At 44.3% G+C, this 18,608-nt stretch overlaps 1 protein-coding gene across 4 annotated transcripts in view; it reads left to right on the plus strand.

The window, feature by feature from the left end:
• Positions 1-18,608, plus strand: part of extl3 (exostosin-like glycosyltransferase 3) — an 86,758-nt gene that overhangs the window by 62,177 nt on the left and 5,973 nt on the right. For all 4 annotated transcript variants that reach the window (XM_084314948.1, XM_084314949.1, XM_084314947.1 and 1 more), the window contains exons 3-6: positions 572-1,537; positions 6,665-6,792; positions 14,569-14,713; positions 15,650-15,778. In XM_084314948.1, coding sequence (XP_084171074.1) covers positions 572-1,537; positions 6,665-6,792; positions 14,569-14,713; positions 15,650-15,778 — 1,368 coding nt within the window. The remainder of the gene's footprint in view (positions 1-571; positions 1,538-6,664; positions 6,793-14,568; positions 14,714-15,649; positions 15,779-18,608) is intronic.

The raw sequence follows: 18,608 nt of genomic DNA on the forward strand, positions 1-18,608 counted from the left end.
ACATTTGTATTTGCCTTGTCAGGGATCAAACGAAAAGTCCAGGACTTTATTATTTCCATCGTTGTCCCTGTTGTTACTGGTTTCAAGTGGCATTATCATGGCATCTGAAGTGCATCGAGCATATCGAGTGCATATAAGAATAATAATAAAATTAAAATAATAATAATAATAAATAATAATAATACAAATAAAATAATAAATATAATAATAAAAAAAAATAATTTAAATTTTTTATTTTCATCAACAAAGTGCATAGAGACATTACTCATCGTTCACCAAAGGTTCAACGCATATACAATATATAATACATATACAATATATAATACATACACAATATATAATACATACACAATATATAATACATATACAATATATAATACATACACAATATATAATACATACACAATACCATCGCACCAACGTTACAGTGGCAGGTTGCTAAACAGCTGCTCCCTTATCCTCGAACACCGCAGCACTCTGGGTTTCCTTGATACTGATGGTAGTTCGTTCCACTCCACTGCACCTCTATTATCTAAATGACATTTGACCCGTCTTCCTGTTGTGTTCACAGGTGCTGGTGGAGTTCACCTGCAAGAGCCCCCGGCCCAGCCTGCCCACGGAGTGGGCCCTGTGCGGGGAGCGCGAGGACCGACTGGAGGTCCTCAAGGCCTCCACCTTCGCCCTGGTGATCGCCCCGGGGGACGGGCGGCTCGTGGCCTCGGCTGGCTGCGGCATGAGGCTGGTCGAGGCCCTGGAGGTGGGCGCCATCCCCGTGGTGCTGGGGGACCACTCGAGGCTGCCCTACCACCAGCTCATCCGCTGGAGCGAGGCCACCATCATGGTGCCCAAGCCACGCATCACCGAGCTCCACTTCCTGCTGCGCAGCCTGTCGGACAACGATCTGCTGGCCATGAGGAGACAAGGGCGCTTTTTATGGGAGACCTACTTCTCCACCGCCGAAAACGTCCTCAGCACCATCCTGGCGAGCGTCAGAACGAGCATCCAGGTGCCCGCGGCGCCCATCCGGGAGGAACCGGCCCAGGAGATCCCCCACAAGGCCGGGAAGTTGGCGGGAACGGACGCCAACTTGGCCGACAACGGCGACCTGGACCTGGGCCCCGTGGAGACGGAGCCCCCGTATGCCTCGCCGCGCTTCCTCCGCAACTTCACCTACACGGCCGCGGACACCTACCGGGCGTGGAACCGCGCCCCGGGACCGTTCCACTTGTTCCCCCACACCCCGCTGGACCCCGTGCTGCCCTCCGAGGCCAAGTTCCTGGGCTCGGGCACGGGCTTCAGGCCCATCGGCGGGGGCACGGGAGGCTCCGGGAAGGAGTTCCAGGCGGCGCTGGGCGGGAACGTGCCCCGGGAGCAGTTCACCGTGGTCATGCTGACGTACGAGCGGGAGGAGGTGCTGATGAACTCCCTGGAGAGGCTCAACGGGCTGCCGTACCTCAACAAGGTGGTGGTGGTGTGGAACTCTCCCAAGCCCCCTTCAGACGACCTCCTGTGGCCAGACATCGGCCTCCCCATAGTGGTAAGTGCTGCTGCCGCTGCTCCACGCTGGTTAGGCTGGAACACGTTATGATCAAGTGCTGGAGTGAGGGATGCGTCAACGAGGCTTTTTTTCCACTGAACCGCTATCGATTCTCGAGTCCTGGGGAATGTAAGCACCGACTTAAAAAAGTACTGATTCGACCCATTACTTTTAACGAAACAATATGGATTTAGACCATTAGTTAAGGGTAATTGGACAAAAATAATTGAGGACATTTTTCAACATTAAAGAGACCTAACATTTTTCTGTGTCAGAAATGTAGAAAATCGCTTTGCTTTGATTCCAGACGTGGCTCATGGTGTCAGTTTTTAGTAGGGATGTTCGATATTGGCTTTTTTACCAACTCGTAATTTCCGATACCGATATATGCAGGGTCCCCCCCCCCCCCCCAAAACGGAATAATTTCAGGTAATTAACATTACATATCTCTTATCGTGGAATTAACACAACATTATGCATACTTTTGACAATAAATTAAATAAGAATTTGTTCTTACTTGCTTGCCTGGGTAAATAAAGGTTACATTTTTATTTTTTTCTTTTTTTTAACCCGATACCTACCGTTAATTTTCGATATTACATTTTTATGCCAATATCGGACGATAATATCGGTACTTAGGCCGATAATATCGGACATCCCTAATTTTTTGTTTTGAAGACATTTGACATTTGAGGACTCTTTTTAGCCTGGTGCCAGCCCCCGATATCTGATAACATTACCAGCATTTAGGCGGCTACGTGGCGTAGTGGGCAAGGCGCTCGCCACGAATGACGGAGACGCTGGGCTTGCCTGTTCGAGCCCAGCGCTCCACATTGCTTTCAGTTTAGCTGGTCGTCCGTACTAATACACATTGGCCGTATTAGGGGGTGGGAAACTGATGGGTGGGGATCGGGCGTTGTGGACAGCGACTCCTACAGGTCGGTTGGTGCGCCTGCGCAGTAGAATCAGGAAGTGTCGGGGGCAGCGTGAGCCTCCCACGCGTTACTCCTCGCCACTGAGATCGAGCTGCGCAGGTGAAAAGATGCGACTGCTGTTACCTCAAGTACCGGAGGGGACTTGTGCTATGTATGACTTAGTCCACATTGCAGCCGGCTTGTGGGAGGCAAGAAACAGCGTTCGTGACAGGGGAGGGTTGAATTGGATGATACGAAATTTTGATGTGAGAAAAAATATAGAAAATGGGAGAAAAAGTGGATAAAAAAAAAACATTACCAGCATTTGGTGTGTCCCTAAAATCTTCAATATCCAGTTTACCCTATATCCCTTTCTAGAGTGTATATATAGTGGGGGTGGGAATCACTGGAGTATTGTAATGTATTACCTGTTTTTCAACTGCAATGTCCCCATATATATACACACATAATATATATATTATATACAATCTGTTTTATCTCATGAGAAAATTCGGTCCATTCATCTCACTCCAATCATTTTTATTGCAGCCAAAAAGACTAATCAATACCCTACAATATATTACCACCAAAATATCGCAATACTATGCCGTATTGATGTTTTCCACACCCCTGACACAGAGTCACCTGGGGTCTGCCGCTCTCTCTCTGAGACGCTGCATGAATCCGCTGCTTACCATAATCATTACCTTCAGGTTGAATCAGCTGTTTTCAAGTCTTTGAGGCTTCTCCTCGTACAACTTTGCAGCACGTCCAGGTCCAGCCATAATATTAATGCTGCATGAAAGGGGGGATGAAACCTGTAACGGTCTACAAAGCGTACAGTAGGGATGGGTACCGAATCCGGTACTTTTATCACAAATCACGTCGGTAGTACTACAGAGTACCGATTCACGTGAGATCCGCCGGTGTCACACTTCGGTAATGCGAAAAGAAGAAGAAAAAAACGATGAAGTGTGCCTCACGTCAACGCTCACGCGCACAATACAGTTTACCTAGGATTTGACTTGATTCAACAACAAAGCAGTCGGGGCGATGGCAAGCCGAAAACGGTCGCAAGTAGTGTGGTTACACTTTACAAAGCTAGATGCAGACAACGCTCGCTGCAATATTATATATTATATATATATTAACAACTTGTTCTAAATAAATAATAATGATAATAAATCATTTGAAGTTTGGACAATTTTTTTTACAACTGAGGTGGGTAGATTACATTTTTAGAGACTAAAGTACCAAAAAAAGGTATCGATTCACAGGTACCGGTATCGGTTCAAATGTGAACGGTACCCAACCCTAGAGTACAGTACCTGTGAAAATAAAATAAAAATTAGACTATCCCAAGTCGGCCGAATTCACAGTCAGACAGGAAAGCGACTGTGAGAAGAACTGAAAGATTTCGAGATAGTTATAATAATAATAATAATAACTTTATTTGTATAGCACTTTTCATACAGAAATTACAGTTCAAAGTGCTTCACAGCAGTAAAAAAAAATTTAAATTAAAAAAAATACAGGCATAAGCTAGCATAAAAATTATAGAGAAGTAGCAAGGTAAGGTAAATCAGTTTTTCACATTAGGAACTACCATCCCAATAGGCCTCGTCTCTTTTTACGGTTTCTTTCAGTAATAAAAAATAATAGAATAGACAGAGTAAAAAAGTGCGGTTTGATTCAGTTTAAAAATAGGCAACAATAAAATAGAACGGTAAAAAGTGTGATAAAATAGTTCAATAAAAATGACATATTTTATTTTTTACATCAGAGCATGGCTCATAACACTAGAACAACAGAGCAGTGCATCGCTCTTAACACTGAGTCTCTTTACAAAGTACAGCCCCCCCCCCCCCCCCCCCAAACCGGACAACAGTTGCACGCAAGGAATGAATATCAAACCGTGACAGACAGATCGCATAGCAGCATTCATCCCTCTTGTGCCAAGTACCAGAGATACGTAGGTCGGTTGATCCGAGCCGCGGAGATCTCACCCGCTGTGACAGACAGCCTCTCATTAAAACCACCCTGTTCTCAGAATAGCCAGAAGAAGCCAGAACAGAAGATCATTATAGAATAGAATAAGTGGAGAATCAGGTCAGCGACAGGAAATTAAGTGACGGACATCATCGTCATCGTCACCGCGAGACGACTCAAGCTCAAACTGAACACTGAACGGCTACTTCCACCGGGCAAACGGACGACTGACGGATAAGACTGGGCATCGTACACACAAAAGCGGCTTAAGTGACTTAACACACAAGCACACTTACTACACATGCAGACTGCTGCTAACATATACCTTGTATTGCTTAGTTTGTATAGATAGAAATATACGTTGTGTTACTGCATTATGTTTAGTTTATAGTTTTAGTTTATAGTCTATTTATATAGATGGTATAGTTTGTATTATGTTTAGCTTATATTTTATTTATAGCTTATTTAGTTTATAATTATAGTTTGACTTTGTATAGATATTATATACACTGTGTATTGTATTCACAAATCTAGGGAACAGCCGCACCGTTAGCCTAGCTTAGCGTCATTCACTGGAAGTAGGTGTGCCAGTGTAGCCTAGTTCCCAACAGTCACGAAATACACTCCAAATACAACTCCAAAACGTTCCTGTAAACATGTTGTGACCTGTGTATTTACCACGTGGAGAAATAATAAATAAATAAAAATTATAATAATTTGACATTCTTGTTTTCTAAGCAGATATATACAGATGTTTTGCTTTTTGAAAAACTGGGCTTTTGAGGTGATGAAATCACTGCGCCCAGGCAGCAGTGGTTCGGCAAAAAAACATTTCGGAGTATTAGAAAACGAAAATGTAGGGCGGCTGATTGGCGGAGTGGGCAAGGCGCTCGCCTGGCTCTAACGCAGGAGACGCTGGGTTTGAGCCCAGCTCTCGGCGTTGCTACCGGCTTGGCCGGTCGTTCAGACTAACACAATTGGCAAGTGTTAGAGGGTGGGAAAGCCGGTGGGTGGGGATTTGACGTTGTGGACAGCGACTCCTACAGGCCGGTTTGGTGACGCCGGTGCGACGGAAGCAGTTCGAGCTGCTGCGGTGAAAAGATGCGACAGGCTGCCTCCTTGTGTACCGGAGGGGACACGTGATGCAAGGCTTCTGTCCTCACTACAACCGACCAGTGGGGGGCTGGGAGGGGAGAATTGGAAATACGAAATTGGGATGGGAGAAAAATAGAAAAAATGGGGAGACTTTTTATTTTATTTTTTTTATAAAAATAAAATGTAAACTCATTTCTCCATGTGGTAAATACACAGGTCACAACAGGAGTTGTATTTTGAGTGTATTTCGTGACTGTTGGGAACTAGGCTACACTGGCACACCTACTTCCAGTGAATGACGCTAAGCTAGGCTAACGGTGCGGCTGTTCCCTAATGCATGCACAGAGAAGAAAAGGGTATGCATCTGCTTGTCTAACTCCAGGGTACTAGATGGCAAATAAGATAATTTACCAAAAAGCGACCATTTCTTTACTTGAACTTGAGGACTGCATACTTTTTTTTTGCAAAGCTTATCTTTATACTTATAGCACATCATATTACTGGTCTCTTTTGAAAAGATAACATTCTGAAGTTTCTTACACAATAAAGAAAAAAAATCACTTTTAGTGCTAAGGAAATAGAGTAACATAGGGCTGAACTTGAGTTGTACTTGTGTGTACTCAAGTTTTTTTCTGTAGTAGTTGCAATATATCCAAAAGAAAAAAACGCTGAACGGATTTGGTCGGGTGAGGAGGTGGCATTCGAACGGCAACAAACAGGGCTTTAATTCTATATATTATATTATACGTTTTTATAAAGAATGCACACTCGAGCCGCTAGCCGGTGGGCACGTCGTCCTAAAGAGGGCCCAGACATGGGCCGCTGCATGTTAACTCTTTCACTGCCACACGGCAGAAGGTTAGCCCTTTACTATCACACAACCGACGCCGATGCTCCATCATTAGCATCATTAGCTCCGCATCCGCGGAGCTAATGATGCTAATAATGGACCATCGCCGTCGGTTGTGTGATAGTAAAGGGCTAACCTTCTGTATTGTCGCAGTGAAAGGGTTAACCGGCTGTCGTGTGGCAGTGAAAGGGTGCCAGTGGTGCTACAGCGGAGCTCTGCCTAGCCCAGTCTCCTGGACCCCAGGCTCAGCCTCTGGTTGTCCCCCCCCCCCCCCCGCAGGTGGTCCACACGGAGAAGAACAGCCTCAACAACCGCTTCCTGCCGTGGGACGCCGTGGAGACGGAGGCCATCCTGTCCATCGATGACGACGCCCACCTCCGCCACGACGAGATCATGTTCGGGTTCAGGTCAGTGTTTGGACCAGACATTAGTTCATGTTGTATATCGTATAGGGGGCGGGGCTTGGGAGGTCGTCTGGTAATCGGAACGGTTTTTCCCGGTTCGATTCCCACTCCTCCCGGGCAGCATGTCGAAGTGTCCTTGAGCGAGACACTTAACCCCCCTAACTTCTCCCGGTGAGCAGGTTCAGGCACCTTGCACGGTCGCCTCCGCCATCGGTGTGTGAATGTGTAAAAAATGTGAGGAACAAATTGTAAAGCGCTATATAAATGCAGCCATTTACCATTTAAAGCGCTATATAAATGCAGTCGATTTGACCATTTCTATAGGCCCCCTAACGCAGCGGACACGAGTATAATGCGTTGTGTAACAATCCTTTGTTAACGAGGAACACTCTTCTCTTCCCCGTTCCAAAAGGTCTCCACTGTACAGTCAACGGTGTTATTGTATTTATTCTATTTAAATAATTTTTTATTGATATTTTTTTTTAAGGTTCAACAACAACATTATATACATACAAACAGACATACACTACATGACTACATATAACCACACAATACCTAACATTTATGAAAAATACAGTAAACAAAGGGAGAAAAAGAAAAATTATAATAAAGAAAATTGCATCATTCTTATACAGGTTGTCACTTGCCATACAGAAATTGCCTATCTAATAAATCACCGTCCTATGCCTAAACATCCTCAGCCGCGAAAAATTATCAAAAAAATGGCTGCCAGACCTTGAAAAATGTCTGGGTAGAGCCCCTGGTGGAATATTTTAGGTCTCAAGTTTTAGGTGTGCCATCACATCTTGGACCCAGCGAACTGGCTGTCTTCCAGTTAAGCAAGATAAGGCGTCTAGCCAACAAAGAGCAGAAGGCCACAGCATCTGACAGTATTATTGTAAAACAACAAAAACAACAACATCTGTTCTGTCCAACTCATGCAGATTGAACCCCACAGATGGTAAAGGTGAGTTACTGTAGACATCCAGTATTTAAATTCTACCTGTGTGAGGAAAGCCTTATTTTAAGTACAAATATGTTTTGTGTACCCCCCTCCTCCCTCTCCCTCTCCCTCCCTCTCTCTCCCTATCTTAAGCTGTCTGAGATCTGCCACTGTTGGAGCGTGCCTGGACAGGCCAAATACTGCTGCATGTGGCCGGGGTCATTTGTCATGAATTATCCTCAACCCCCCCCCCCCTTCAGAAATGCTTAGGAATGCCCCCTCTGCTCTCGCTCTGCTCTCTCTCTCCACAGAGGGGAATGTAGCACAGCGTCTTGTGTTATGTGATGATTGCGATTCTGTATTTGGCAATTCCACAAAAATGCAATAATCAGTTTTTCTTTGTACAGTTAAATTCATTTTTGAATGTTGTTTTTTGCAATGTAGACCTGATGAGTATTGTTTCCACTTACAGCTGCTATTCATAGACTAAAAGGGAATGTGTCTGACGTAGATTTGATGCAGTGCAGCCATTCTGTTCTTAGAGGTTTTTATAATGCTGTAAAATCCTAACCGCAATGACAACTTGGGTGCAGCAGTCACCTGTAATGAACCTGAGACAGTTATCAGTGATGGTGTAACGGTCACCTGTAATGAACCTGAGACAGTTATCAGTGATGGTGTAACAGTCACCTGTAATGAGACAGTTATCAGTGATGGTGTAACAGTCACCTGTAATGAGACAGTTATCAGTGGTGGTGTAACAGTCACCTGTAATGAGACCGTTATCAGTGATGGTGTAACAGTCACCTGTAATGAGACCGTTATCAGTGATGGTGTAACAGTCACCTGTAATGAGACCGTTATCAGTGATGGTGTAACAGTCACCTGTAATGAGACCGTTATCAGTGATGGTGTAACAGTCACCTGTAATGAGACCGTTATCAGTGATGGTGTAACAGTCACCTGTAATGAGACCGTTATCAGTGATGGTGTAACAGTCACCTGTAATGAGACCGTTATCAGTGATGGTGTAACAGTCACCTGTAATGAGACCGTTATCAGTGATGGTGTAACAGTCACCTGTAATGAGACCGTTATCAGTGATGGTGTAACAGTCACCTGTAATGAACCTGAGACAGTTATCAGTGATGGTGTAACAGTCACCTGTAATGAACCTGAGACAGTTATCAGTGATGGTGTAACAGTCACCTGTAATGAACCTGAGACAGTTATCAGTGATGGTGTAACAGTCACCTGTAATGAGACAGTTACCAGTGATGGTGTAACAGTCACCTGTAATGAACCTGAGACAGTTACCAGTGATGGTGTAACGGTCACCTGTAATGAACCGGAGACAGTTATCAGTGATGGTGTAACAGTCACCTGTAATGAACCTGAGACAGTTATCAGTGATGGTGTAACGGTCACCTGTAATGAACCTGAGACAGTTATCAGTGATGGTGTAACAGTCACCTGTAATGAACCTGAGACAGTTATCAGTGATGGTGTAACAGTCACCTGTAATGAGACAGTTATCAGTGATGGTGTAACAGTCACCTGTAATGAACCTGAGACAGTGATGGTGTAACAGTCACCTGTAATGAACCTGAGACAGTTACCAGTGATGGTGTAACGGTCACCTGTAATGAACCTGAGACAGTTATCAGTGATGGTGTAACAGTCACCTGTAATGAACCTGAGACAGTTATCAGTGATGGTGTAACAGTCACCTGTAATGAACCTGAGACAGTTATCAGTGATGGTGTAACAGTCACCTGTAATGAACCTGAGACAGTTATCAGTGATGGTGTAACAGTCACCTGTAATGAACCTGAGACAGTTATCAGTGATGGTGTAACAGTCACCTGTAATGAACCTGAGACAGTTATCAGTGATGGTGTAACAGTCACCTGTAATGAACCTGAGACAGTTATCAGTGATGGTGTAACAGTCACCTGTAATGAACCTGAGACAGTTACCAGTGATGGTGTAACGGTCACCTGTAATGAACCTGAGACAGTTATCAGTGATGGTGTAACGGTCACCTGTAATGAACCTGAGACAGTTATCAGTGATGGTGTAACAGTCACCTGTAATGAACCTGAGACAGTTATCAGTGATGGTGTAACGGTCACCTGTAATGAACCTGAGACAGTTATCAGTGATGGTGTAACAGTCACCTGTAATGAACCTGAGACAGTTATCAGTGATGGTGTAACGGTCACCTGTAATGAGACAGTTATCAGTGATGGTGTAACAGTCACCTGTAATGAACCTGAGACAGTGATGGTGTAACAGTCACCTGTAATGAACCTGAGACAGTTACCAGTGATGGTGTAACGGTCACCTGTAATGAACCTGAGACAGTTATCAGTGATGGTGTAACAGTCACCTGTAATGAACCTGAGACAGTTATCAGTGATGGTGTAACAGTCACCTGTAATGAACCTGAGACAGTTATCAGTGATGGTGTAACAGTCACCTGTAATGAACCTGAGACAGTTATCAGTGATGGTGTAACAGTCACCTGTAATGAACCTGAGACAGTTATCAGTGATGGTGTAACAGTCACCTGTAATGAACCTGAGACAGTTATCAGTGATGGTGTAACAGTCACCTGTAATGAACCTGAGACAGTTATCAGTGATGGTGTAACAGTCACCTGTAATGAACCTGAGACAGTTATCAGTGATGGTGTAACGGTCACCTGTAATGAACCTGAGACAGTTATCAGTGATGGTGTAACAGTCACCTGTAATGAACCTGAGACAGTTATCAGTGATGGTGTAACGGTCACCTGTAATGAACCTGAGACAGTTATCAGTGATGGTGTAACAGTCACCTGTAATGAACCTGAGACAGTTATCAGTGATGGTGTAACGGTCACCTGTAATGAACCTGAGACAGTTATCAGTGATGGTGTAACAGTCACCTGTAATGAACCTGAGACAGTTATCAGTGATGGTGTAACGGTCACCTGTAATGAGACAGTTATCAGTGATGGTGTAACAGTCACCTGTAATGAGACAGTTATCAGTGATGGTGTAACAGTCACCTGTAATGAGACAGTTATCAGTGATGGTGTAACAGTCACCTGTAATGAGACAGTTATCAGTGATGGTGTAACAGTCACCTGTAATGAGACAGTTATCAGTGATGGTGTAACAGTCACCTGTAATGAGACAGTTATCAGTGATGGTGTAACAGTCACCTGTAATGAGACAGTTATCAGTGATGGTGTAACAGTCACCTGTAATGAGACAGTTATCAGTGATGGTGTAACGGTCACCTGTAATGAGACAGTTATCAGTGATGGTGTAACAGTCACCTGTAATGAGACAGTTATCAGTGATGGTGTAACAGTCACCTGTAATGAGACAGTTATCAGTGATGGTGTAACAGTCACCTGTAATGAGACAGTTATCAGTGATGGTGTAACAGTCACCTGTAATGAGACAGTTATCAGTGATGGTGTAACAGTCACCTGTAATGAGACACTTCATCATGAACCGTGCATCGTTAAAAAAAGGGAGGAATAAAACCGGGGTTAAATGTGTCGATACTACCGGTTATATGACCGTTGGTGAGTAATTGCTGTCCTCAATGAAAAATTACTGGAAATGTCCTGGAAAATTATTTCTCAGAGAGTGGGAACCCAGTTCCCGACTGGGAGTAATATCCCAGTGTCCCATCCATCCTTTCCCCCCAAAACCCACCCCTTATGGATTGTTTTCATGCCTCATCGTGTATGAGATATACTGTATAAATTGCAGGCCATCGTACTGGCTCATTTGGCAGAGTCAGCGGGTGGAAATCGATGGGTGGGGATTGGACGTTGTGGACAGCGACCCCTACAGGTCGGTTGGCAGACGCCTGCACAGCAGAGACAGGAAGTGGCGAGGGTAGTGTGAGCCTCCCATGCGTTACACCTCGCCAATGAGAGTCCGCGCTGGCAGGCGAAAAGATGCGACAGGCTGCCTCCTCATGTGCCGGAGGGAACACGTGATGCAAGGCTTCTATCCTCTCTACGACCGACCAGTGGGGGGCATAGTCGAGCAACGTTCAAGACAGGGGAGGGGAGAATTGGATACACGAAATTGGGATGGTAGAAAAATAGAAAATAAGGAGAAAAAGTGGATAAAAAAAATTTGTCCTTTTGCATAATTATTATTAATATAACACCAAATAAAGCCGTCAGGTTGAGAACCTTTAGTCTTGCAGCTGCTTACTGAATAAGGACCATTGCGGTCTGACTGGTAGCTGAAGTGATGCCTTAAAACCAAGTACATTTCCCCTGCGACGGTGTGCTTCTACTCCCAGGACAGAAAACGTCTCATTTTCCGGGAACAAAATGAATCTAGTATGGAATGAATATGCGAGGGAAGTGCTTTGTGATTCATGAGATGGGACCTGTCAGCTTTTGTAGACGTCTTGTCATCGCTGGAGAGAGACGCTCACTGGTCATCGTTCTACCATCTCTGATCATTTGACGTTCTGTATCAGTATCGCCTGGATAATGGTTATTTGATCTTTTATTCTGTTGGAGCAAAACGGAAAGAAGCATTTCATATAAAAGTATCCTGTATTTCTATATGACGACTAATAATGAAACTTGAACTTGAAACTATTACCTGGTATCGCCTGGATAATGGTTCTATTATCTGGTATCGCCTGGATAATGGTTCTATTATCTGGTATCACCTGGAGAGTGGTTTTATTACCTGGTATCGCCTGGATAATGGTTCTATTACCTGGTATCACCTGGAGAGTGGTTTTATTATCTGGTATCACCTGGATAATGGTTTTATTACCTGGTATCACCTGGATAATGGTTTTATTACCTGGTATCGCCTGGATAATGGTTTTATTACCTGGTATCACCTGGAGAGTGGTTCTATTATCTGGTATCACCTGGATAATGGTTTTATTACCTGGTATCACCTGGATAATGGTTTTATTACCTGGTATCACCTGGAGAGTGGTTCTATTATCTGGTATCACCTGGATAATGGTTCTATTATCTGGTATCACCTGGATAATGGTTTTATTACCTGGTATCACCTGGAGAGTGGTTTTATTATCTGGTATCACCTGGATAATGGTTCTATTACCTGGTATCGCCTGGAGAGTGGTTTTATTATCTGGTATCACCTGGAGAGTGGTTTTATTATCTGGTATCACCTGGATAATGGTTTTATTACCTGGTATCACCTGGAGAGTGGTTTTATTATCTGGTATCACCTGGATAATGGTTCTATTACCTGGTATCGCCTGGAGAGTGGTTTTATTATCTGGTATCGCCTGGAGAGTGGTTTTATTATCTGCAATGCGTTTCCAATATCGTCCTGCATTTCGGGTCATTTGGATGTGTCTGCTAATATCCACAATGAGTGCAGCGCCCCTGGAGCAGTTTTGGGGTCTAGTGCCTTGCTCAAGGGCACTTAGGCAGGATGGTGGGCACTGTGGATGTGATACCAGCCACCCTTCAGTCACCAGCTCACGGCTGAAATACACCCTCCTGTCGGGGCAGGGGATCGAACCAGTGACCTTTCGGTTACTGGCCGGCGTCTTTACCTCTAGAGCCATCTTGCCTCCCCAGTGGAAGGAGAATAACTAGTATTGCTAGTAACTACTCATATTTGCTGCATAAATGGCACTGTTGTGCATCTCGCCTCCTTGTTGATTTGAAGGGAGAGAGGGAGAATGAATTTGAAAAGTTGTGTGCGGTCTCTAAATGAAAGGGATTTCACAGTTGAATTGTAATGGAAACACTGCACGCATCTATAATATCTAATTGCGTGTGTCTTTAGTAGCCTGTAGGCATCGGCCCAAGTGTTTATTTGCTTGTTGGAGCGGGGGAAGTGAGATCCGGTCCTAAGTGGTGACTTGAGATGCGCGTGGAGGGAGACACATTCTGATGCCAGGTGTGAACAGACTCACTGGGAGATGGCCACTTGTGATCGGACCGCCCAGATCGGATCTTAATGCCGGGCCAGAGCGGGGCCTATTAACACATCCTCCTGGTTATCTACACCCTGGACCTGAGCCAGCTTGGGGGGGGGGGGGGTAGTGGGGTGTAAGCTGTTACAGGCCTCAAACGCAATTAGGCTGTAGACATTGTTTATGCATACAATGTATTTTCATACAGTATGTAACTTGTACTTCTAGTATTAATGCACTCTACATTTGCTCTATTGTTTTCTACTTGTTCTTATTTGCTATTATTCACTTGGATGTGTCTATTCTGCTATTGTTTGTTGGCCATTTCTTTGTGACGCTGTGATATTTTAATTAACCCTTTCGCTACCACACTACCAAATGGTTAACCCTTTCGCTACCACACTACAGAATGTTAACCATTTCACTACCACACTACATAAGGTTAACCCTTTCACTACCACACTCCAGACGGTTATACCACACTACAGACTGTTAACCGTCTGTAGTGTGGTAGTGAAAGGTTAACCGTCTGTAGTGTGGTAGTGAAAGGTTAACCGTCTGTAGTGTGGTAGTGAAAGGTTAACCGTCTGTAGTGTGGTAGTGAAACGTTAACCTCCTGTAGTGTGGTAGTGAAAGGTTAACCTCCTGTAGTGTGGTAGTGAAAGGTTAACCGTCTGTAGTGTGGTAGTGAAAGGGTTTTAAAGTTCTATCTATCTCTGTATCTGTCTCTCTATCTATCCGTCTCTTTATCAGTAACTAGGCTGTGGACCTGGGTGCTTCTCAGGTACTGTGGTGAATATATTGTGCTCACCGTCTCTCTCCCCCTCTCCCTCCCTCCCTCTCTCTCTCCCCCTCTCCCTCCCTCCCTCCTCTCTCCCCCTCTCACTGGGCTCCAGGGTGTGGCGTGAGGCCAGGGACCGTATCGTGGGTTTCCCCGGCAGGTTCCACGCCTGGGACGTCAACCACCAGTCCTGGCTCTACAACTCCAACTACTCCTGTGAGCTCTCCATGGTCCTGACGGGAGCCGCCTTCTTCCACAAGGTCAGACCCTCCGAGACCCCATTCAATTCGGTGTTGAAATTGAAAACGCTTCTTGCATAACACACCCACCCTAGGTCTAGGCATGGCTGAATTAAATGGGACAGAATATCATATTGGGATCATTTCGGCAGAAATGGCAGAACCTTTCAATAGGATTTCCTTTTTCAATTTAAAACTCTAGTATATTGTGGGATTATATTCACCTGCCGTTTATTGTCGGTATAATTAAGAATAAGTACAAATGATTGGATCATCGATCTCCTTGTGTTCCGTGGACCTAATAAATGTGGGTGTGAGTGAATCATGCCTGACGGACTCTCCTCCGGCACATTATCCCCTCGTTTATTGTGTGTATTTTAACCACTATTTACAGTAGTCACACCACGGATATTGCATTCTTTCATATCACATATGTATGCATCAATATTTTGATCAGCCCTCCTACCTAGTTCATAATCCTTTATCTCATCCTCATGGTCTCTGTGTGTTTAGTCCTGTTCACATCCTCATGGTCCCAACAAGGTGCTTAAAAAGTCCTTGACATTCTAATCGACCAGTCTCATTGAAGGTTTTGTTCATCCATGATAAAATTGTTCTGAATCAAGATATACATTTTTTTTGTTTAAAGTGTAACTAATTGTCTGAAATTGTTTTTTTAAGCCATTTTATTTCTATAAAAACAGCATTTAAAAGTGAATTGTATCCTTTTAAATGCCCTTTTAAGATGGAAAATAGTGCTTAGAAAAGTACTTGAAAGTCCTTGAATTTTATTTTGTAATGTCCGTGGGAACCCTGTGTTGTTCCCCTCCTCATGGACCTCCTCGTGTTTCTCTTGTTTACAGTACTGTGTTGTTCACCTCCTCACGGCTCGTGTTTCTCTTGTTTACAGTACTGTGTTGTTCACCTCCTCATGGCTCGTGTTTCTCTTGTTTACAGTACTACGCCTACCTGTACTCCTACGTGATGCCCCAGGCCATCCGGGACATGGTGGACGAGTACATCAACTGCGAAGACATCGCCATGAACTTCCTGGTGTCTCATATTACTCGCAAGCCGCCCATCAAGGTCAGTCTGGCGGTCTCCACCCCCCCCGCACTGCAGTATCGCTCGCTGTAAAGCCCGCGCGTCGACGCTCCCCCAGAGGCCCAGGCCCTGTTTATATTTCTGCTCACTTAGCCTCGCCATTACTCAACCCGACATGTCCAATATTATTTGCAAATTATAAATCAAAACACGAGATCGAATTGGCGTTCTTGGGGGGTTTTCACAAGGTTTTCATCAGAACATTCATTACCAGGGAACGTGTTTACGGTCGGGGGCGGATAATTATAACAATCAAGCGGGAGGGAAGCTGTTGGAATAAGAAGATAAAACGCTGTTTCATTACTAGAGAACATGTTTATTGTTCAGACGGATAATTATAACAGCCAGGCCGTGGGGGGGGGGGGGGGGGGGGGGGTTGTTGCAATAAGGAAATGCTGTTGCAGTCTTAAAGGAACACGCCAACGTTTTGGGAAATTAGCTTACCGTCTTCTCCAGAGAGAGACGAGAAGATAGATACCAGTTTCCTCTCTGTGCGTTCAGTAGAAAGCTATCTGGCTGCACGTTAGCCTAGCTTAGCACAATGAAAGGAAGCGGACATGGCCGGTTAGCCTTCGGGAGAGGTGTTAGTTGGACAATGCCTAGGCTAACCGGTCATGTCCGCTTCCATTCATTGTGCTAAGCTAGGCTAACGTGCAGCCAGATAGCTTTCTACTGAACGCACAGAGAGGAAACCGGTATCTTATCTATCTTGTCTCTCTCTGGAGAACACGATAAGCTAATTTCCCTCAAATGTTGGCGTGTTCCTTTTATGTCCTCTTGGTTGGTTGCATATCTTTATTATTCCGAGGTGCTCCAGGGGGGAATGAAGCACGGCTTTGATGAAGTGTGTTTGTCGACTCCTATTGGCGTCGGGAGTAAACCTTGTGAATAATGGATGTGGGGGGAGGAGGGGGCGAGTTTTGAACGCGAACTCCGCTAACTAGTACGGGAAGTTTCTCACCGTCCTAATGATCCCGCCGTAACACCTCAGCAACAAACGCAGAGATCCCGGTGGGACGTAACGCTGGCGTATACTGTGACCGTGAACTCCGCTAACTAGCAGCACAGGATGTTTCTCTCAGGTCCTAATGATCGGCAGTATTCTTCAATTGCACGTCCCCTGGGCCTCTGCGCTTGTTGCAGAGTTAATGTTATGGTTCCTGTTACTGCGCTTTATTACCACGTGCTTTATTACCACGTGTTTTACTACCACGTGCACCACACACACACACACACACACACCACCACAATCGCATATTGGTCGATTTGATTTTCAAAGTAAATGTTACACACACACCCCTATTGGTAAATTAATTTCAAACGTCTATTTCGAGAGATACACACCTACTCTAGGGCTGTCCGCGACTGAAGGAAGTCTTTGTTTACTAGGCTGGTAAACGGATTAGGTGATTTAATTGACAAATCTGTGAAATACACTTTAAATCTAGAGCTTACTGAGGGGTGCTTATTGTTATTCAGGAAAAAAAAACTCTTAACAAAGTCTCACCATTGAATTCACTAAGAAGGGTAGCTCTACTCTGTGCTGTAAAAGTGGTATTTTCTTGTTCAAATGAGTGTTAAATCGCTCTACAGTCTACCGTCACTGATATAAAGTGTTTGGTCAGTAACATGGGTCTCCCAGTCCCTCCACTCTGCGGTAAACAGAAAATAGATTTTCTGGTATCCCTTCCCACTTTATCCAATCAGGAGAGAGAACTCTAGATATTTTTACTAAGACAAAATGGGCTTACTCCACTGGTAGATTATTTGACTTGTTTCAAGGACACATTTGTTTAAAACTAGTTTTTGTTTAATATTTTCATCAGACCATTCTTGCAGTGTGGAGTTCTCTCCCCTGATTGGAGGGGAGGATACCAGGAAATGTATTATGTTATGTTTATTGCAGAGGGACTGAGAGACCCACGTTACTAGCCAAACACTCTATATCAGTAATGGCTGTCGGGCTGTAGAGCTATTATTTCAACAAACCGAAAACACCACTTACAGCTCCTCCAGTCTCCACACATTGTCATTCAGAAGCGCTTCCTCTGCAGTGATCAACGAGGCTCGGGACCCCCCCCCCCCCCCCCTGACACCCCCCACTGTGTTACATTAACACACCCGTACTGGACTATATAATTCTATATACCGTACTTTTCGCACTATAAGCCGCACCTGACTATAAGCCGCAGCAGCTAAATTGAATGATGTGTACATATATAAGCCGCACTGGACTATAAGCTGCAGGTGTTTTAATGTTTAATTACCATATGTAAGGGTTCGTGCACAGAGGGGATTGTCACAATACTGTCGGACAAATAACAAGAATTAACTCATTTACAAGTTGTATTAAGTTTAGCAAATAAGGGAACAGATAAATAACACTTCAATGCAGTAACAAAAGCAATATTTTAGGGTTTGGTCCACATATAAGCCGCACCGTTATATAAGCCGCAGGGTCGAAAAATGGGGGAAAAAGCCGCGGCTTATAGTCCGAAAAGTACGGTACACTCTTCATACTTGTTCATACATTCACTGTTCATTCTTTTTGCATACATTACTGCTCAATTGCACAACCCTTTTTATTCGAATGAGTGTATATACTCGACCTGCACAATTGCACAGCCCTGGCCTATTTTATTTTATGATTATATTATATTCTATTGTACTTCTATTTTACCTCAGTTTATATTCCATTTTATCTTATTCTACCTTTTATTTCATTCTACCGTAATTGTCTGTCCGTTAATGTCGCACCAAACGACCAAATTAAATTCCTTGTATGTGTAAAACTACTTAATAATAATAATAA

The sequence above is a fragment of the Notolepis coatsorum genome, assembly GCF_963971535.1.
Source record: "Notolepis coatsorum genome assembly, chromosome: 5".
Taxonomy (NCBI): Eukaryota; Metazoa; Chordata; class Actinopteri; order Aulopiformes; family Paralepididae; genus Notolepis; species Notolepis coatsorum.